The following is a 22750-nucleotide window of genomic DNA, read 5'->3' on the forward strand; positions in this document are numbered from 1 at the left end:
ATTTTTTTAACGTATAAAAATATCCTAAAAGCATGTGGTGCACTTGCATCTTGCTTTGTGTAAGGCATTAGTGAGTCAGGGGGTGACAATTTAAAACTGTGAACTTGTTTAAAGGAAGACATCCCTGGATGTATTCCACAGCAAACACAATTCTCACACTGAAAAAGGGGCAACAGAGGAACCTAAAATATCTAAGCCCAGAGTCTTATTTTTGGATAAGGGCACACAGGCCTATGGAAAATTACACAACTAGTGTGGACCTAGCCTGTCCTCACTGGAGACAGTGAATAAGCAGTGCTTTGTGGAGCCATGGTGAAGCCTGAAGCAACAAGAAATCAGCAATCCAGTTATGTTTGATTTGAAATTTGGTATCTTGCTCATCATAGGCTTTTTTTGGCATCAATTCTGATTTTACAATATTGCACCAAAACATTGTCTTCCTTAGTCTATTAGTCAAATATTTGTGCCCAAGTGCCTCACCATACCCTAGTCCTGGCACTGTAGCAGTAATGGATAGCCTCCAACTTTTCCTTGCCTGCAATCAGCCAGTAGCTGAGCACATTGGAGGGGTCTAGATCTAGGCCATTCCTGTCCCTGTGGACTTGTCTACAGGGAACCTTTGCTTGGGAACTAAGTCCTCACCTAGCAGTTTGAAGGTGCGCTGAAGTCCAAAGCCCCCCTACCCAATCCTTCCTTCCAGGTGTCAGACTTTCAGAGTGGTATGAAGAATTCCCCACCTTCTGCTCCCTTCTCCTTTATCTTTCTAGGTATTTCACTCCAAATAAATCTCTTGCACCTCTTGGCACCTGCTTCTGGAAGATCCAAACACAAAAAACTAAAAGGAGTGTATTATAAATTAGAAAATGTGTAAGAATGTGGATTTCTCTCTCTTTTTCAGATTCTAAGTTGAATGTGTGAAGACATATGTTTTTAAAATAAAACACAAAGCCTTTGGATTTTACATAGGAAGTTTTAATTAAGAAGAAATGAAAATTTATCCAGATCAGTTTATTTGAACTTACATCCAAGAAGAAACATTCAACTTAAGGATTAGAAATAAAAGTGGCAATTGTCTACTTCTTTCGTGGTAAGGAATAAATCATACAAGCCTGATTGACAAGAGTAATAGCTTTGTGAAAACTGCATATTTGAGTACATGTGAACTCATACTTGGCTTAGATAGAATTTATCCAATTCTAGCAAAGTCAGCATAATTTAAGTAAACCTCCTTGAGTTTTACACCATGGCCCTCAAGTCTGAAAGCTTAGATTTGATTATAACCATGGCAAAAGTGATTATCTTTATTTCCTGAAAACGTAACCAACTTTTAAAATAAGTTAGGCAAACATCAGTTTTACACAGACCATATGAAGGGTAGGAGGAAACTGCAGTTATTCCTCTAATTGCAGAGCCTAAACCATAAATTCAAATTGTACTGCTATCTCTACTGTTAAAACAAGTCAAGAAAGTATTTTACAGTCTAAGAGAAGTGAATGTAATTATGCAGGGTCCACTACAGAGATATTTTGAAAACCTATCATCACGTTAGTACTCAATGGCTGTACAGCAATTATTTTAAAGTATACTCTCAGGGTCACCTCTTGCTGAAGAATTAACCTCCAGGAAGTCGAGTGACAAGTATCACCTACATTTTATAGGAAATAAAGGCAAAGAAGATTTAGACTGAGTAACCTGTTCAAAATTAGAAAGTAAATAAAAAAATAGACTTTGGCTTTATTTTAAAATCCCTTTCTATTGGGTTATATCCATTAATCTACATTTCAACTTCCAAGCCAATCTATTTTAAAAAGTTACCTCCATTTTGTGTCCAATATCTTACTGTATTAGAATAGTACAGGTAGACTCTTGCACTGCTCATTTCTAGTAGGCCACTAATAAAGAAAAACCTTTGTGCTTTCTGTTCTTTCCTTAAAATACAAATGGAAAACTGACTTTTTTTCCTCTAAAGTAGAAACAGTAGTTTGCTTGGCTAAAAATATTTTATTCACTTGGGCATTACATCACCTAACATTACACAGGTTATTTTACATTTAAACATTGTTTTCCTTGTGTTGTCTCCAGGAAACTCTTATAATTTTGTCTACTTTTCTGTGAAATTTGCTTTACCAAAATGAATGTGTAAGCTGTTAATTGGATTTTGATTATAGCTAAAAGTGACAAGAAATATTTTAATGAAAAGTTAAGTATAAGAGTTAGATCTCTGCCAGGCATGGTGGCTCATGCCTGTAATCCTAGCACTTTGGGAGGCCGAGGCGGGTGGTCACCTGAGGTCAGGAGTTCGAGACCAGCCTGGCCAACATGGTGAAACCCTGTCTCTGCTAAAAATACAAAAATTAGCCAGGCATGGTGGCACACGCCTGTCATCTCAGCTACTCAGGAGCTGAGGTAGGAGAATTGCTAGAACCTGGAAGGCAGAGGTTGCAGTGAACCAAGATTGCACCATTGCACTCCAAAAAAAAAAAAAAAAAAAAAAAAAAAGAGAGATCTCAAGGTTTTTGTTTCATAGGAAGGAAGCTCTCTATTGCGTGGATCTATAAAATGATCCAAACTTCAGAGACAGGAAGCTGATAACTGGATTTATCTTCTTAATGGCTTTGGCTCATGAATAAATGATAATGGTTTATGTGTTTTTCTTATAAAAAGAAATGGAATTTGTGTACTGACAGGAGTCCTACTTGCCACATTTGTTCTACTTATTAAGGGATTTCTAATTACTAAGACATTCTTTATATTATTTATAATAAGAAGTCAAAACTTTAACTGAAAGCCATTCTTTGACCACAGTTGGCCATTAGCTGAAATTCAGGAAAGAACACAGGTTTGATCACCAAATCAATAAATCTAGCCACAGGCTGACTAAAAGCTTCCTTTAATCTTCTTCCTATTAGGTCTTCCTTTAAATTAAACCATTCCCTTCATGAATTATTTAGGTGAATGGCATGGCTATAGAAAGATCACATATAACTCTATACAGAAATGCTAAAGGAACCTTAAAGTCCATTCAGCATACTTCAGGAATTATACTATGAATCAAGATGCTGTAGGCTTCGAAAAAAATGGGAGTGGGAGTATGTCCTGTAAAGCTTCAGAGAAAAATAGAAAAGTCAAGTTTATTTCCTGATTAGCCCAGGATGATTCCCAAAGCGCAGTTAAGTGTCTGGTCCAGACTAGCTATTAGCGATTAAGTAGTTTCTTTTCACTGTCAAGGCTTTTCCCTGAGGTAATGCCTAAATTCCTAATTTTAATATTTGATCTTATTTCTCTTAGCTCCATCCTCTCTCACCAATAAGCTCTCCACATTTCCACCATGCTAAATACTTTCTCAACTCTGGAATTTACACTTTTCAAATCTTCCCTTTGTTCAACAGAGTTACAAAATTTTAGACAAATTTATATATTCCCACATTGTTCCTCTTAAAATTTACTCATTTATATAGTGCAATCAATATACTGTTTACATTTTATATAGGTTAGTTTCTGAATACTGTATGTTCTTCCAAATGTATCCTCACAAGACACAGAGGAAGGGGGTAACCTTTCTGAATTCCAATTCCTTAATATTTTAAAAACAATTCTTACTCTTTTCTTTTCCCTTAAACAATTCCCTTCTCAAGTCTTTATATATCTACTTTCCAAACTTCTTTTCACTGTAGCAAATACCAAAGGAAAAATAAAAATCATTTCAGAGTCAATGAATCTCTTCCCTGCTCTCATTTATTAGATCATCTACTTCAAGGCTACATATGTGGCAGTACTTTTAAGTGTTAACAGCTGTTAATACCTTGAAGTTGAAAAAATAAAAAAAGCCAGAGAAAACATATCACAAGCAATCAGTTTGAATTATATGAAAAGGTACTTAGATCTTGACTTTCATATAAATACTAATTTTAACACTATAAAAGACAACATAATTATATATCATTTTTCTTTATAAAACTACCCCGTAACAGAATATTTGTAAGCTAGTCATCCCTTAGGTTTTTCTGTACTGATAAAAAGTTATTTTTAAAAGAAAAATATTTAAAATAATTGTTTCACAGAAACAGAAAATCTTATCAAATTCTGATAAAAAACTATAATCATGGGTAGTCTTACCACACTATTTTATTTCACCAAAGATGGATATTTAAGAAGTGGTATATTTGTTAATAAGATAAGCTTCTCAGTGATCTACAAAAGCGCCACAATAAAGATGAGGTAGTATGAGACTTTTCTAACCTTGTAAAAGGTAAATACCGTCTTTAGAAGAGATATTTATCCTGGCATTGGTGTTATGATATCTGGAGCCTCATCACTGCTAAGAGAGGTGCCATTTTTGTAGCTACATCTCATTGAGACTAAGACAATCTTGAGATCACTGAGAAAAAAAAATGCTGAAAGATAACAGTAATAGAGATTTTCCTTATTTAATTTTGTAATAATTACTAAAAAATTATTTTAAAGCTATTATGGAAAAATGCCATTTTCATTTTAACAGAACTGCAAGATAGGGAAATGCTACTCACATAAAAGCAACAATAATGAAGAAATATTTGTTCTAACTTGGAAGTTTGAGTCAAATTTCTTTCAATCCAGGTAGAAGCAGTTTCCTAATATAGCTAAACTAGCATCAAGAAATCCATTACGACATTAAAAATGTCAATTTGTAAAAGGGTTAGACAGCTCACCAGAAGAAAAATTGTCTGTCTACATTTATTATTCATTGATTCTTTAAAAAAAGAAGTTAGATAGGATACCACTCCATTTATTTTTACTAGTTACCTTGGGATGAAGATGTTTCTAAAAATGTTGCCCTGTTTCTGGGAGAGTAAATTTAAAATATCACCCCTTTTGTCCAGTACCGCTTTGTATGCCATAAGTCATGCCGCTGTCAAAAGGCTTCCCTTTTTTTGAAGCCACATTAAAGACTAAGTTAATTCTGAAGATAGGGATAATTATTTGGATCTTGTAGATCAAAAACAATATTAAGCTTCCTGAATACTGAGCTCCATGTTTATTTCTTGAATCTTTATTCAAGTTCAACTTAAAATAATAAAAAATACTTAGGTACTCTTTGGTTACCAGTGGAAATTTGTGGCTGCTTATACATTGCGGAATTTCCCCAAAGTAACAGCTCAGAGTTTCTATAAAAGGGCTAAGTAGAAGCAACAGTTCATAAGCTAACACAGAAAAACCCCACAATTACTTTAGCACTTCAGTAACTAATAGCTACTAATAGTGTTATCATTATTTTCAAAGCTTCTAATGAGAAAGGAACAAGATTTATGTTTTGAAGATGGTTTAGCTCTTGCAGGTTGAGAGAAAGACCTATTCAGAAATGACAAATGATCCGGCCACATTGTAGAAAAGTAAGTGCACCTCCAGAACATTATGTTTTCATTTGATTCTCATTGACCAGATTAATCAAATTTAGTAATCCCGCTTTAGAGTTAATATTTAAAATAAAAACACATCAAGTTTGACTTGGTTTTGTTACCTTTAACATCCCTATTAGTAAGTTACAAAAGTCAATAACATTAGTATGAATGGTGAATTACAACATTCAGCTTTACTGAAGAATGTCAAACTCAATGAAAAGGGGGATGGGTAACTATAGTTTACATATACTACTACTAATGGCATAGATTAACAAAATATTTCACATGTAGGAAGGGATGTAAGATTACTTTTTAAAGAAAAGTATGAAATATAAAATATTCAAATGTGTTTGCAATGCCTACCAAATTTCAAATATGCCTGGATCATGTGTAAATTAAGGAAAGAAAAAATGTAAGTATACAACCTACAAGGTAAAAACAAAAACCAAACACCTGGTTAAAAGTATCTATTTAAGCTCTAGTGTAAAACCTTAAACAATTTGTGTATCATTAAAAAAATGGATTTGTAAGTAAAATTTAGGGCAGAGATTTATTTTGGACACCACTGCCTTCGCAGAAAAATTCAAAGTAGCATAATAAGAAAAACAAAATATTAAAAGAAAATATATATATCATTCCCATGCTCCTATCCTGTTACTAGCATTGCTGTTCTGGTGCATCAATCCTGAGTACTCTAACTTTTGATTTATAATGATATTCCTTCAGATATAGTTTCATAGAAGAAGGAATTGGAAGGGCATCGATGCCATCATAAGTTGTACAGTTACAAATAACTGTTCTGCATATATGCTGCAGGGAAAAGGGGAAAGTCCGAATTAAAGGAGTGGACAGCAGTGGTTCAAAGAACATACAGGCGCTTGGGTCCTTATAATGTTCTAGGAGCCCAGTAATGTCAGGAGAATGAAAGACACAGGGGTCATGTGCATCAAAGCTAAAGTTGTGATTCCACTGTTCAATTCTAGCATGAAGAGAACGACTATAGCGTCTAAAGCTAACAGAGAATAAATAGTCTTCCTGTGCTGAGTCTCGAAGTAAAAAGGTACCCTCTGGTTTTCCTTCCAGTAGTGCTTCGGCTGCATATTTATCCATTACTCCCCAGTAACATGGGTTGTTATTGATCTGAAGGAGGTCTGGTACAAGACAGTGGACATAATCAATCTGCGTGTGGTATTTAGGAGGTGTTTCCAACTGCAAGATTTCATCATCCAATTCCCATTTGGGTTTGTTTCTTTTTCTGGAACTTGTGCAAAGTGTTAGAATTTCATCATCGGAATCCATATCACTATCTTCTATACTGTTATTTGAAACCAGGTTCATCACAGAGCCAGTCATAGGATCTTCTCTACACAAAGCATTGTCGGTGGTTATGACACAGGGCTGAACATTGGTATGTGAGAAACAGTTTATATTTTCTTCCATATTTCTTAGTTTTAGCTGACCATCCCTCAATTCAGTCTGAGACAAGTCTGTGCTTACCCATTCATCTGATTTGGAATTTATAGGAGCAGTGTGTCGTTTAATAAAATGCCACCTAAAGGCTAAATCTGATCGAGGTGGGAAAGGACACTTATCTAACATGAGTTCACTGATATGAATTTTCCTTTTAGATGGAAGCCCTGAAGAGTGCCGACTACTACAATTCTTTATTGGAAAACACTGCCCCACGGCATCTTGCAGTTTTTGTTTAAGAGATCGGCCTAAAAATCTATGCCCACAGGAATGATCTAAGTCCAACTCAATGGATGAACAGCTGTGCTTCCTTTCTCGGTTCCTTAAAGACACTTCAGTTTTCTCTATACCATTCACTGTTTCAGCATCTGAATAACTCTCACTCTTTTTTGACCAAGATAACTTCTTTCCACTCCACACATAACCATCTTTTCTGTCGGCACTTCTGCTCCGACTAGTCTTGGGCCTTACATCTACATTTTTACTATTATTTTCATTATTTTCTGCCATTTTAACAAATTATCCACAAATTCTAATGTTATAAATACTGCTTTTTCAATTTTTCCAGCAGAAAGTTTCTTCTGGGCACTTTCTGGATGTATCTAAAGAAAACAAAAAAAGTCATTAACCATTTGTCATCTACCTTGTCTAGTTTACACATATTAAGCTTCAATTAGACACGAGGAAAAAGCACAGTTAGTACATGAAAAAGAGATGTTGGAAGGGAGTCCCAAGACACTTTGTTATCACTTAAATAAAATGCTATATATTATATAATATACATAACTTAATAGTGCCATAGAGTGAAGAGTGAGTTCCTTTCTCATAGCTTATTTTCAGTGTGGATCAGAAAAAGCCAAGCCTCCTCTATCGACCATAATATATGCTCAAATGTGAATAGTTTCTAGTCTTGAAGTATATCTTAAGCTCATCTCTCCATACCATAGTTTTGTTATTTCACAGCAGACCAGCGAATTCTTTGTTGGAGACAGACACAAATCTATAAGCTGGTGTTTGAGAACTACTACCTTACATAGTTCCTTCACCTTCTTCTCCCTATTTCCTTCCCTACTGATTAAAATATGAACAATTTTAAGTTGTAAAGCTGTAAGAATTTATTAAATAAGCAATCACCATTGAACAGCAGAAATGCCCAGTAAGCATTCCCAATACAGTGTTTTAAACTCACTTCAATAATTGGTCAACTCTACCATTAGTCTAGGCAATTTTTAGAAAATATAAAATTGAATAAAAATTTGCCATTTTAAACACATAATCCTTTGTATTCTTGATCATTTGAAAACAAGTAGATTAATTTCTATAAGGCACTGCCTTTCCTCTGAAGTTGGTAAAACATACTAGAATTTGTAATGTAAAATATCGAGTTTCATGAAGACTTATGATAATGATTGTCTGTAAATAGGATTTACTTAAGTATTCTTATGTGGAATAAGATTTAGGGTTGCCGGGTGCAGTGGCTCACGCCTATAAATACCAGCACTTTGGGAGGCCGAGGCGGGCAGATTACCTGAGGTCAAGAGTTCAAAACCAGCCTGGCCAACACAGTGAAACCCCATCTCTACTAAAAATACAAAAAATTAGCCAGGTGCAGTGGCACACAACTGTAATCCCAGCTACTCAGGAGGCTGAGGCAGGAGAATCACTTGAACCCAGAAGGCGGAGGTCGTGGTGAACCAAGATGGCGCCACTGCACTCCAGCCTGGGGGACAGAAGTGAGACTTGTCTCAAAAAACAAACAAAACAGATTTAGGGTTGGCTGGGCACAGTGGCTCACATCTGTAATCCCAGCACTTTGGGAGGCTGAGGCGGGTGGATCATGAGATCAGGAGGTCGAGACCAGCCCGGCCAACATGGTGCAACCCTGTCTCTACTAAAAATACAAAAATTAGCCAGGTACGGTGGTGGATGCCTGTAATCCCAGCTGCTTGGGAGGCTGAGGCAGGAGAATTGCTTGAACCCAGGAGGCAGAGGTTGCAGTGGGCTGAGATCACATCACTGCACTCCAGCCTGGGTGACAAAGCACGACTCCATCTTGGGGAAAAAAAAAAAAAAAGATTTAGGCCAGGAACTGGGGGAAGGGGTCCTATAATCTCAAATATTTTACAAATGAAAAATAAATTTTGTAACTAAAAAAAATAATAAATTTTGTAACTAAAAAAAAAAAAAATCAGTCATACTCAACAGTCTGATATGATTGTCTATATCAGAGGAAAATTTAAAAATCCCAACAGTCAAGTAAATGTCTACAGACACTTGAATCCATTTTCAAAGTAGTGGGATTTTAAACAAGTATCTATATTAGAAAATATGATTGGCAAGTGTTTAAAAGTGTGAACTAATAATAAAGACTTGCTATATAAAGAATTCCATTTCTAAGGCCAGATGCAGTGGTTCATGCCTATAATCTCAGCCCTTTGGGAGGCTGAGGTGAGGGATCACCTGTGCTGAGGAGTCTGAGACCAGCCTGGGCAACATGGCGAAACCCTGTCTCTAACAAAAATACAAAAAAATTAGCTGGGTGTGGTGGCGCACGCCTGTGTTTTCAGCTACACAGGAGCCTGAAGTGGGAGGATCGCATGAGCCTGGGAGGCAGAGGTTGCAGAGAGCCGTGATCTTGTCACTGCACTACAGTCTGAGTGACAGAGTGAGACCCCAGTTCCAAAAAAAAAGCAAAAACCATCTGGTGATTAGAGTTACTATGGTCAGCCCTCCACATCCATGGGTTCTCCATCCTCAGATTCAACCAATTGTAGATCGAAAATATCCGAGGAAAAAATCCCCAATAAATTAAAAGCAACACAGTATAATAACTCTTTATATAGCATTTACATTGTATTATTACAAGTAATCTGGAAATGATTAGAAGTATTTGGGAGGACATGTGTAGGTTATGTGCTAATATTACTCCATTTTATTTTAAGGGATTTGAGCATCCATGGACTTTGGTATCTGCAGAGGTCCTAGAGCCAATGTCCCATGGATATGCAGAGACAACTGTATTTTGATTTAGCGTGCTCAATGATCTATAACCATTTAAGATCTTTGGGGAAAACTATCTAATTTTGAAAGAAACTTCAAATTGTATTGAATTGTATTCAACTGCATGCTTTGGCTGTTCATTGACTAAATTCCACTGAACAAAAATTAGAAGCAACAAAGTGGGCTGAAGAATATGAAAAGTCATTTATTAATAAGGTTTGAAATGCTTGGCACTTTTATTTACTAAATGAACTTCACTTCTGAGTGTGACCTCTAGTCTTGTCTCCTTGCTGCCTCTAAATTGTGGCATTTCTTCCTTCACTTCCATATGAGACCTAAGCTCTCTACCTGTGTTCTTGATGACATTCTGACCTTTACCAGGGCCCTACTTCAATTTCTCTCTCAAACTTCTTGCTACCTTCAAAAACAACTAAGTCTGCTTATAAAATGTTTCAGTGATTATTATAATGTTTTCTTAGTCATAACTGTTTCCATTTCTACTAAATTTATTTTATTTTTTTAAGACAGGGTCTCCATCGCCCAGGCTGGAGTGCAGTGGTGCGATCATGACTCACTGAAGCCTCGACCTCCCAAGCTCAAGTGACTTTCCTGCCTCAGCCTCTGGAGTAGCAGGGACTACAGGCACACACCACCATGCCAGACTAATTTTTAAAAACTTTTTTGTAGAGACAGAGTCTCCCTAGGTTGCCCAGGCTGGTCTTGAACTCCTGAGCTCAAGTGAAAGTGCTGGGATTACAGGCATGTGCCACTGAGCCCGGCCCTAAATTTCTCAATGAGTAGTGTAACTTAATTTCCTCTCAAGATGAAAACCGCTTTTTGTTTTTTTCTCATCATAAAACAAAAATTACTCCAGTCAGAAAATGGCCGAGTAAAAATCTTTTTGCCCCATCCTTCTCTCAGAAGTCAGTACAAACAACAAGAAAACATGAGAAATAAAATCACAAACCTCTTCTTCAATGAAATGAACAGATATCTATAACCTGAGTCATAAAGTAGAAGTACAGAAAATGAATGAACAATAACTGACTCAGCAGCAGAGATGCAGGTGACAGACATCAGGCACAGAGGTAACACAGATAAGACGCAAGCCAACAGAGCAGGTAAAATTCAGGACCCACAAGCACTGGGTGCTACAGAAAGTATGGGTGGAGAACAGGGTGGAACATGAGGAGATGAGTTGAAATTCTGCCTAAGAGCAGGTAGATTTCTCAGTTTCTTATCCCACATTTAGAGGAGATGGGACATTTATTATTTGGAGAAACTGAACCAGGTGGGCTCAGGACTTTAAATACCAGACACAGCAGAGGGTAGAGGGGAAGATTGGGCCTAAAAAACAGTAACAAAGTAAAACTTCCTTGCTCTCTTCTGCCATCCAGCTCCCAGAACTCCAGCAGCTAGATTTTTATACCTTCCTAATAGAAGAGTGGCAGATACTTTCCTGGAGAAAGAGAATGGCCAAAGAGAAAAGACCTGTCAAAGCTGATAGCTGGGAATCCTCCAATAAAAAGCTAGAACACCACCCTAGCATACAGTGAAGCACACACATCCACAGGCCCTGGTTACTCACACACAGTTTCCAGGCAGCATAGCTGTACACTCTGAACTATGAAAGAACACTCCTGGGTCATCAGACTTGATATGGTTTGCCTGTGTCCCACCCAAATCTCACTTTGCATTGCAATAATTCCTATGGTGCAGCCAGGTGGAGATAATTGAATCATGAGGGCAGTTTCCCCCATACTGTTCTCATGGTAATAAGTCTCTCGAGATCTGATGGTTTCATAAATGGGAGTTCCCCTGCATAAGCTCTCTTGCTTGCCACCATGTAAGATGTGACTTTGCTCCTCATTCACCTTCTGCCATGATTGTGAGGCCTCCCCAGCCATGTGGAACTGTGAGTCAATTAAATCTCTTTCCTTTATAAATTACCCAGTCTTGGGTATGTCTGTATTAGCAGCGTGAGAACAGACTAATATAAGACTTTTGAGGAAAACTTCTAACATATATGAAATAAAAAAATATACAGAATTTGGAGAAAGCAATAACTATGGAAAGAGTAGAAACTAAAATTGACTTATTTCAAGAAAAGATATTATAACTATGAATAAGTAAGATGCTATAAAAAAGGAGGTGGGGGCCAGGCACAGTGGCTCATGCCTGTAATCCCAGCACTCTGGGAGACCGAGGGGGGAGGATCACCTGAGATCAGGAGTTCAAGACCAGCTTGGTCAACATGGTGAAACCGTCTGTACTAAAAATACAAAAATTAGCTGGGTGTGGTGGCAGGCGCCTGTAATCCCAGCTACTGGGGATGCTGAGGCAGGAGAATCACTTGAATCTGGGAGGTGGAGGTTGCAGTGAGCCGAGATTGCACTCCAGCCTGGGTGACAAAAGCGAAACTCCTTCTAAAAAAAATAAAAAATAAATAAATTTAAAAAAAAGAGCTGGGGACTACTAGAGTAAAAATTTTTTTGGAAATTAAAAATACGATTGTTAGGCCAGGCATGGTGGCTCACTCCTGTAATCCCAGCACTTTGGGAGGCAGGTGGATCATGAGGTCAGGAGTTCAAGACCAGCCTGGCCAAGATGGTGAAACCCTATCTCTACTAAAACTACAAAAATTAGCTGGGCGCACTGGCAGGCACCTGTAGTCCCAGCTACTCGGGAGGCTGAGTCAGGAGAATCACTTGAACCCAGGTGGCGGAGGCTGTGGTGAGCCGAGATCATGCCACTGCACTCCAGCCTGGGCGACAGAGTGGGACTCCATCTCAAAAAAAAAAAAAAAAAAAAAGATTGCTGAAATATATATATATTTTTAATTGAGACAGGGTCTCACTTTGTCACCCAGGCTGAAGTACAGTGGCATGACCTCAGCTCACTGCAACCTCTGTCTCCCAGGGCTCAAGTGATCCTCCTGCCTCAGCGTCCCAAGTAGCTGGGACTACAGGTGCATGCCACCATGCTCGGCTAATTTTTGTATTTTTTTATAGAGATGGGGTCTTGCCATGTTACCTAGGCTGGTCTCGAACTCCTGGGCTCAAGTGATCTGCCCACCTTGGCTCCCAAAGTGCTTGGATTTCAGGTGTGAGCCACTGCACCTAGCCTGAAATGAGATATGCAATAGAAAAGTTGGTGGGTATGCTTAGGAACTAATACAGCAAATAGGAAAAAATGGTTAACTAGACAGAAAAGACAAGAAAATTAGAGATTAATACAGGCATTTCACAGAAAACAAAATGGACGGGAGAAATTATTAAAGAAACTATATTAGAAAATTTCCCAGGAATGGCCAGGTGTGATAACTCACGCCTATAATCCCAGCACTTTGGGAGGCCCAGGTGGGTGGATCACCTGAGGTCACAGTTCTAGACCAGCCTGGCTAATATCGTAAAACCCCATCTCTACTAAAAATATAAAAATTAGCTGGGCGTGGTGGCAGGCGCCTGTAATCCCAGCTACCCAAAGTGCTGAGGCCGGAGAATCACTTGAACCCCGGAGGCGGAGGTTGCAGTGAGCCAAGATCACGCCATTGCACTCCAGCCTGGGGGACAAGAGTGTTTTCGTCTCAAAAACAAAAACAAACAAAAAAAGATTAGAAAATTTCCCAGGACTAAAGAACAGGCACCTCCATATTGAAAGACCCCACTCAGCATCAAAGTACATTATTCTAATTTTAGAAGCCTAGAGATAAAGAGGAGACACTAAGTCTTTCTGAGAGGGAAAATTCACGCTCACCATGGAAAACCCAAACCAGGCATAAAGTTATAAGGAAAAAAGTAAATATATCCATAATCCCACCACCCAACAGTAACCACTTTAACATTCTCAGTATCTCTATACATGTATATGGATGGCAAGGATGCATTCCCACAGCATAGTGGTGGCAGGCATTAGAAACACGGTTTGAGTCCCTAAGAAGGAATGTGACTTTAATATTTTGCTAATGTGTTTGTGTCTTTTTTCTTTAAATCATAGCCATATGGTAAATTTTCTATTTTGTTATGGTTCTCTTTTATTGATGGGCATGCAGTGGGTGTTTCTTGGAAATGGCCAATTTTTATTAAAATATTTCTGGAAGGAAAAAAAAAAAGAAACATGGTTTGAGTCCAGTTTCTGTTTTGTGCTAGCCATATAACCTTGAAACATCAGTTCATTTACATGTAAAATGGAGGTACTAATGCTATCTATTTCATTGGGCTGTTGGGGATTAAATAAAATAATGCATGTACTCAGTTCAGGTCCTAAATGTGTTAAGTACTCAATATATGTTAATATATATGTTCATTTTTTTTCTTTTTGTTTTAAAAAGAAACAAAGATTACATATGTTGTTTTGTTAAAGCATAAATTTTGGAAATTAAAAATACGATTGTTAGGCCAGGCATGGTGGCCAGTCTTATTGGCTTTACAGTTTTCTTCATAATGAAGAAATTACAGAATATCTCTGTTTCTAGTGCAGTGTTACTACAAAGAAAAGAGATTTTCATGAGCAAATATAATTTTCAGGAGGAAAACTAATGCTTCAAAGTGAAAAAGGATCTATATGTCAGATACAGGTGAAACTCAATAGACCATGAAATTACAGAACAATTCGATGTCTTTCCCCAAAGAACAACTTTATACGCTAGTTTGGTTTTCTTTGGCAAGGCTTACCAACTTGTATGTTACAGGTACCAGTCAATCAAGTGTGTTTGGATTTTAGGTTAACTGTTTTTACGTGTGCTAATGCTGCAGATGTCCATAAAATAAAGTGAAAAATATCACTGCCCTACTTGAGTTTTCCACACATTTACTTGTATTTAAAGAGCTAATGCAGGACAGGCGCGCGCGGTGGCTCACGCCTGTAATCCCAGTACTTTGGGAGGCCCAGATCGGTGGATCACTTGAGGTCAGGAGTTTGAGACCAGTCTGGCCAACATGGTAAAACCCTGTCTCTACTAAAAATAAAAAAATTAGTTGGCATGGTGGTGTGCGCCTGTAGTCCCAGCTACATGGGAGGCTAAGGCAGGAGAATGGCTTAAATCTGGGAGGCGGCAGTTGCAGTGAGCCAAGATTGCGCCATTGCACTCCAGCCTGGGCGACAGAGCAAGACTCCATCTCAAGGAAAAAAAAATAGTTAATGCAATGAAATTTTTTTTTTTAAATCTTTTATATTTTGAGACGAAGTCTCACTCTGTCGCCCAGGCTGGAGTGCAGTGGCACAACCTCTGCTATCTGGGTGCAAGTGATTCTCCTGCCTCAGCCTCCCGAGTAGCTGGGACTACAGGCAACTGCCACCGTGCCTGGCTAATTTTTGTAGTTTTTTTCAGTAGAGACGGGGTTTCGCCATCTTGGCCAGGCTGGTCTTGAACTCCTGACCTCGTGATCCACCTGCCTCGGCTGGATTACAGGCGTGAGTCACCGTGCCCGGCCTGAAAATTTTCTGATTAGTTACTGTTTTGTATCTCTCTCAGAATTAGAGCTTCATATAAATTTCGCATGGCTATTCTTTTGCTAGAGAACTGTAAGTTCATGCTCAAGAAGCCCTACTTTTATAAATTGTTATCTTTTGCCCCATCGATATACGGTACAGAATGTCATCAGATATTTTAGTCTTCAAAGTCGGAAGAAAATTTTTCAATTTATATTTGTCTAAAATTACAAAAACTAATATTAGGACTAAATATGGTTGATAATGTTACCATCATGCATTGTCAGATGGTCATTTGTCTGTGCTGTTCCTAAGAGAAGAATGGGAGTTCCAAAAAGCTGACAAGTTATGGCAGCCAGCCCTCTCCATTTCTTTATTAACTTTCGGTGTACTGTTTATATCTTTTTGTTTGTTTGCTTGTTTTTGAGACAGGGTCTCACTGTCACCCAGGCTGGAGTGCAGTGGTGCGATCTCGGCTCACTGCAACCTCTGCCTCCCAGGTTCAAGTGATTCTCCTGCCTCAGCCTCCCGAGTAGCTGGGATTACTGACATGTGCCACCACTCCTGGCTAATTTTTATATTTTTAGTAGAGACAGGGTTTCACCATGTTGGTCAGGCTGGTGTCGAACTCCTTGACCTCAAGTGATCCACCTGCCTTGGCCTCCCAAAGTGTTGGGATTACAGGCACAAGCCACCGTGCCTGGCCTTACTGTTTATATCTTACTAGAATAGTTCGTGGATTGTATCATTTTAAATAAGAGAATCTTTAAAATACTTTGTAATGAGACATGACCATAGAAATTTTATAACATGCAGGGTTTGCTAATTATCTCAAGGCAAAGTACTTAAATAAGTTGTTGAACTTTTAAGAGGAGTTACACATTTTTCTTTTACAAAATAACAAGTGTTCTAAATTTCATAACCATTACTGAAACAACAAGTGGCTCTCAGAAACTACTTAGCAGATAGATATATTTTTTTAAAACACATACATTTAATCATTCACTTTTTGGCATAGGTAACATCTTAACAATTACTGAGGAAGTAACTGTTTAAAAAATAACCCTGTGCTATGGAGATAATCTTATTAGAAAAAAGACACTTAGAATTTCTTTCACCATTATTTGATTGTGTTATAAAAAAATGAGAGAAGTATATCAAACTATCATATCTTTATCCTTACATATATAAAGAGAATTTTCTAATCTCTTCCAGAAGCTTCTTTGAACCAAAATTCTAAAATACTAAAAAAAAAATCATTTTGCTTTCAATAAAAATAACACTTAATTTTGGTGAAAGAAAACTTATTTTTATTGTTATGAAGACTAAAGATGAGTTTTTTTGAAAATGTGCTTTGGTATCTTGTCCATACATGTAAAATCTGAATGTAAAAAAAAGTGTAGGTTCTGAATCTGAGCAAGTTATTCCAGATAGCCTATCACTAATTCTTAAAATTTTATAAAAACTTTGTATAAATGAGGTAGCAGAGGAAATGATAAGGTGGCTTTACCAACAATTTTATGTGACACAGAAATCAAAGATGATAGTTTGAAAGATGCTGACAAATCAAAGATCTTTGACTGTAGCTACAAAGAAGCTTTTTAAAAAGAAGGTGAAAGAATCACTTGGGAAAAGGCTGCTTTGGCTCTTGATTCAATAATTAATTTTTTATGAAGGCTGCTATGTTACATTGCCCTGGGGAGTACAGAATGACATCTTTTTTTTTTTTTTAAAGTCATATTTCTTGATGAGCAAAAAGCAAATGTTTAAAAAGTAAGTTTATATAAAAGCCTTCTCAAGAAAACAAGTTCCCAGATTCTGCCACTATTTGGTCCCAGGCTCTACCACAAATTACAATGACAACAATAACAGAATAAGTGCCCATTATGTCAATTTTCACTACAAACTATTTAAATAACATTTAGTAATACTGAATAAGGCTGAGAAGGTGAATTTAATTCAAAATTTCTACAGAAAACAATTAAAATCCAATAATTAAAAGGATAAGCTTCATTCATCTGGAAATTCATTAGTTTCCTCTATGATGTAGGATAACAGCATTATTGTATACATTAATTATTCATTGAGCTACTTATGTCTACAATGCTTACATACATCTAAGACCACAATTAATATAAATATTAAATTGAAATAAATTTGATCCTATAAAGAATAATTCAGTATACTACATTAATAATTCACAAATATATTATTATTCTGGTAGTAATTAAGCCTGGGGACTTTCCCTACCAAATTCATGATTCTAAAGTTTACCTGCCATCATGTGCCCAAAAACTCCTTGAAAGCATTCTGATCATAGTCCGCGATACTCGAGTTGGATTCTGTAGAAACACTTAGGCTCCACAAACGGAAGTCACTGGAGAGCAGACAACAGATGAACTCCTTGGAATGTTAAGAAAAAGATGTGAAAACAGGTTTGTCTGTATGGAAAATCTCTGACCTAAAAAACAAATGTTTTTCTCATTACAGAAGCAATACAGGTTCATTTTCCAGTAAATATTTTAAAGTAGCTCCTTTTTTCATGCTACTGAGCCAGGGCTCATGGGACTTAACGGTAATTTTTTAAAAAAGAATCATTGATTTGGTAGCACTACACCCTCCTTACCCTTTCTCCCCACTTTTTCCACGCTTTCCTAATTATAGTTTCCTTATGTCACTTTTCCCCACTCTATACTCTTGTGGACACTAGTTCTGAAAGATGTTAACACATATTCTGGAGAAAAAAAGGTTCTCTTGTCAAGTAAGTTTGGGAAATGCTTCTCCTCTCAAAGATTACAGTGCATATTTAGCAAACGTTCCCAGGAGATCCTTCAGTAAAGAAATAAATAAGCAATAGAATAAAGAATAGAAATAGAATAGAAAAAGAATAAAGCATAAGCTATAGCTTCCTGTGTTTACTTTGCCACAAAGCCTTTTGTGGAAGAAAGTTTGGGGAAACATTAATGGGCTAATCTGTTAACGTGAGTGTACATTCCCTAAGGTTATTAGCTAAAGGAGAGAGGTCTAGGAACCCATCACTGAAGAGGCTAATCTACAGTGAAGAAAGCAGAAAACTACGAGCTGGCAGTACCTGAACTTCTAAAAGCAGAAGGAAGATTAACAGAATTTAAGAAACATAATATTTAAGATATAATACTGAACCATTTTATGGAATAAATTAGATTGAACAGATTTTTTTTTCTTCCAATCTGTAATTTGTTATGATAAAAACAATATATGCTCATTGTGTAATACATGGACCGTTCAGAAAAGTTTAAAAAGGAGGGGAAAAAGCTATAATTTCATTACCTAAAAGCAAGCAATTTTGACATTTTGGCCTATTTCCTTGAATTCTTTTTTCTTGTGAGACCAATTAAGCATATAAAGAAAATTTTAAAGTTTTAAAGATCTGTAAAAAATTAACAACCTATACTGTTTTTCTCTATACCATATTTAAAAATAAACATGGTAAAGATGAAATAGCATGAGCTGCTAAACTGTCAAATGTGGGCTACAATTCAGACTTTGCCACTCACTACATATGTTACCTGGTTTAAAAAAATCTAATTTTGGCCAGGCGCAGTGGTTCATGCCTGTAATCCCAGCACTTTGGAAGGCTGAGGCGGGCGGATCACGCCATCCTGGCTAACATGGTGAAACCCCGTCTCTACTAAAAAATATAAAAAAATTAGCTGGGCGTGGTGGCGGGTACCTGTAGTCCCAGCTACTCGGGAGGCTGAGGCAGGAGAATGGCGTGAACCCGGGAGGTAGAGCTTGCAGTGAGCCGAGATGGCACGCCACTGCACTCCAGCCTGGGTGACAGAGCAAGACTCCATCTCAAAAAAAAAAGAAAAAAAAAAAAACAAATCTAATTTAGCTTAAGTTCTCCCCACTGTAAAATCTGGATAATGCCAGCTACCTCAAGTTTTTACTGCCAGGAGTAAAATGTATGAAAATAACATACACTGAACTTAAGGAAAACAAGTATTAACTGCTTCCTAGTATTACTCAGAACTTTTCATGTTAGAAGAAGTACATTTCTAAGAATGAGAGGTGGGAAAGTGGCAAAATTCAGAAAAAGGAGAGGGGAAACAAAGGCTACATGTTAAGGCTAGAAAATCTGCACAAAAACGTGCCTCAGAAATCTGAAGTCAAGGAGGCTTTTCCATTTCTGAAATATCACAAAGCACTTTATATTATTCCTGATGTTAAATATATTATTTTTAAAAAGTTTTAAATTCTTTAAAACAAAAATTGTAGTTTTTTAGAAGCTAACTTAGTAAATAGATTTAAATAGAAACAAGCAAAGATTTTATAAGATTGTATTATATTTTCTTCACTGCCTTATAACAATTACATATGGTTACATTTAAGGTTGGGTAACAAGTTTTATGTACAAATTAGTAAAAGGTGACTCGACTTTATGTTTTACTAAATTCTAAGTTTTGTGGCAACTGCTATGATTTGGAGAATCAGTGTGGTAGACTACTTTGGACTAGGTGAAAGACCTGGGTTCTATTTCTAGCTCCGACATTTCGCAGGTGTGTGACTAGATAAACACCAGATAAATTACAACTTTTCTTACTTTTTCTATCTATAAAACACTGATTATCTCATCTTGCTGTAGTAAGGATCTAGTGTTAATGTAATACAAGAATCAAATACTGGCTGTGTTTAGTCAGGGGAATTGGGTGGCTGGGAGTATGAGTAGGAGGGGGACTTTTACTGTATTGCCTTTTATATCATACTAAGTATACCTACAGACAAGTACTATTTATCCCCAAATTATGAAATAGGCTAGTAAATTTCAGGACACATTTGGAAATATACAAATCTTCACATTTCTAAAGTGCCTTCAATGTTTCTTTTTTCAGTACTTCACTCTTCTAGCCTTACCTTTCACAAGATTAATCATTTTTACACCAAGTACATATTTTACTAGAAAATCGTTTTTTAAACTCCTTCCATAAGCCAATACTGATAAATCCTCTTAGATAAACCCTGTAAGATCACATGATTTTATATAAGTAATACCATCATCTGTAGAATGGCAGTGTACCCATGTTTTCTCGCCCAATTGCCCTTGGGAGCAAAAATATGTGTGAGCTTAAGGGTAGTATGAGTGGTTACAACACAGCAAAGCTAACTAACCGTCACTGCAATTGAATCTGTGACTTTGGCATCATTTTCAGTCAGTTCATTTAGCCACCCACACCTATGGGATAAGCACTGTTAATGATAAATAACTACATTCGGAAAATTTTTGATACTCATATCTGTGACACAGTTACACTGATTTCTTTTTTAAAAAACTATGTTATTTTAACTAACTAGCCAATTTTGCTAATATTTAAGTTATACATCTTTCATTACTGCACTATCATCTTGACCATATTGTTTGAATGTCTATTTCCCTCAGCAAGACCATAAACTCACTGAAGGTATTACAATTTGTAGCCATTTGACTGAAACAAATGGAATTGTGAAAACATGATACAAGCAAAAACAAGAATACATTTTTTAATATTTGAAAAATTTACTGGATAATTATTTAAACAAATCCCACTTTAAACAAAAACCACTAAATATCCACCCAAAGTACCCTTTTAATAACATGAGACATTAATAACAATTACTTTTATATATCCATGAGTATCTCCAATATACTCTAACAATGCGATGGAGGTAGGTGTCATCTCCATTTTAGAGATGAGGAATTCGATTTTCAGTAAAGGAACATATTCAAGGTCATACAATCTGTCAGTTAGAATTAAAACCCAGGACTGTTGAAGTCGGAGGCTCAAGCTTTTACCATACATGCGAAATCTGCAATGAAAATTGTTCTTTAACCCATGAATCAAACGACTTGATTGGTAAGAGAAAAAGACAGATGTGTGGACACCAATCATAGTCTTAAAGTCACATAGGTATTATAGATATTATAGTGAAGGCATTTTGTAGCTATAACTTGTTCCAATTTGCAGATTCTTCTTATGCTGAGCTCTGAATAGTATTAACCAGAAATCTCACCACGCTTTATTCAACATAGAGACGAATATTATGAGAGTTCATCTTGAACTCTATGTATTCTAGCGGATGATATTAAGTTACTTGAACAAAAAAATTTATCAGTCAGTCTATTGAAAAAACAAATGATCTCCAAAAAAATTAGGTCATTCAGAAAGCATCATCTCAGGTACCACTTCTCTTTCGGGAGATCAAGAGTGGGTTATTTTTCCACAAATCCCAAGTTGTTTTTAAGCCAATCATTCTTCATCTCCATTCATATACAAACCTCAGCGTCTAGCAAGGCTATCTGGAGCTCTAGTACTAAAAACAACGCCTCACACAATGCCACCCACGGTAAGAACACGACGGTTTGCTTGTGTTCTTGCAACTTTTCACAATGGAACTAGATTGAAAAAACAATAGGGAAACCTCTTCAACAGAAAAACGTCTCAGGTAACAAAATAAACGTGATTGATACTGGAAGGTATCACAAAAACGCAGAAAAATTCTCAAAGATAAGTAAAAAAGAAAGAATATCATTCTGAAGGTTTTCATCAGAGGCTGGTGTACCAATATGAAGAATGTGAAGATACAAGAAAAGCATAAACTTAAACTTAGTGGCCAAGACTTTAGCGGATGTTGCATGGATCAAATGTAAGTACTCAAGGCTGTTAAGTTGTAACTCTTCTTTTGGTTGTAAACATTCACTTCGGTAAACTTTAGGTGGGATCTGAATAGAGAATATAAGTTACTTTCTTCATAAGGGATGTATAGATAGAGTCGCAAAGAATAAGCATTAATTTATACCCCATACCTCCAGGGACCAAGAGAACCAACCGGAACAGAAATTAAGTCATTCCTCCTTTATCTCTACAGAAGCGACAAGGTGAGGGCACGAAGGATGCCAAGATTAGAGGCTCTTAAAGATCTCGCCTTCTTTTCTAGAGAAGATGCTCAAAGATCTGTCTGCTAACTGGGCCCCAAAAAGAGATCGGATCCTTTTAGGGATCCGGATATTGTTTCCTGAGAGGAGAGCCTGGAGGGCAGGAAAAAGACCCCCGCCTGCGAGGCCAGGCAGCGGTCACCCTTCCCCCACTCACCTTCCGCAGCACAGCTTAAATGGGGTTGTCCGAGTAACTGCTGCCATCACCATCGCCATCACTCTGGGCGCTTGCTTAAGTGGAGAAGGGAGGCCCAACCAGTCCTGCACCTCGTGTAGGTCTTACAAAGCAGATGCTTTTCTGCCACCCCCAATCCCGCTTCGGCGTTCCGGTCCCATCCCAGCCGTCACGGTCTACGCCTCCGCCGGTTCCCTGGGCGCCGCCACCACTTCCGTGTTCAGCTCCCTCCCTTCCTCCCTCACTTGCCCGGGCAACCGGCTAATTTCCACGCGGAGGGCGCCGCCGCTGACGCCACCACCCCGCGACCTCTGTCGGGACCCGCGCCGGGCGTGGGCGGGTCGA

At 37.4% G+C, this 22750-nt stretch overlaps 1 protein-coding gene across 4 annotated transcripts; it reads right to left on the reverse strand.

Annotated features, from left to right (window-relative positions):
* Window positions 1-950: 950 nt before the first annotated feature.
* Window positions 951-22738, reverse strand: SOCS4 (suppressor of cytokine signaling 4). 4 transcript variants are annotated; one of them, XM_011999687.1, is made up of 3 exons: window positions 22388-22732; window positions 17553-17681; window positions 951-7450 (listed from the first exon to the last, which is right to left on the reverse strand). In XM_011999687.1, the coding sequence occupies exon 3, from the start codon at window positions 7356-7358 to the stop codon at window positions 6036-6038; it is 1323 nt and encodes a 440-aa protein (XP_011855077.1). In that variant the 5' UTR covers window positions 7359-7450; window positions 17553-17681; window positions 22388-22732; the 3' UTR covers window positions 951-6035. The 4 variants fall into 4 exon arrangements, with proteins under 4 accessions (XP_011855077.1, XP_011855079.1, XP_011855078.1 ...); XM_011999689.1 differs by having other exon boundaries at window positions 17553-17655; window positions 22388-22578; XM_011999688.1 differs by lacking the exon at window positions 17553-17681 and having other exon boundaries at window positions 22388-22738.
* Between the last annotated feature and the right edge of the window lie 12 nt (window positions 22739-22750).

This window comes from Mandrillus leucophaeus, unplaced genomic scaffold (assembly GCF_000951045.1).
Source record: "Mandrillus leucophaeus isolate KB7577 unplaced genomic scaffold, Mleu.le_1.0 Scaffold60, whole genome shotgun sequence".
NCBI lineage: Eukaryota > Metazoa > Chordata > Mammalia > Primates > Cercopithecidae > Mandrillus > Mandrillus leucophaeus.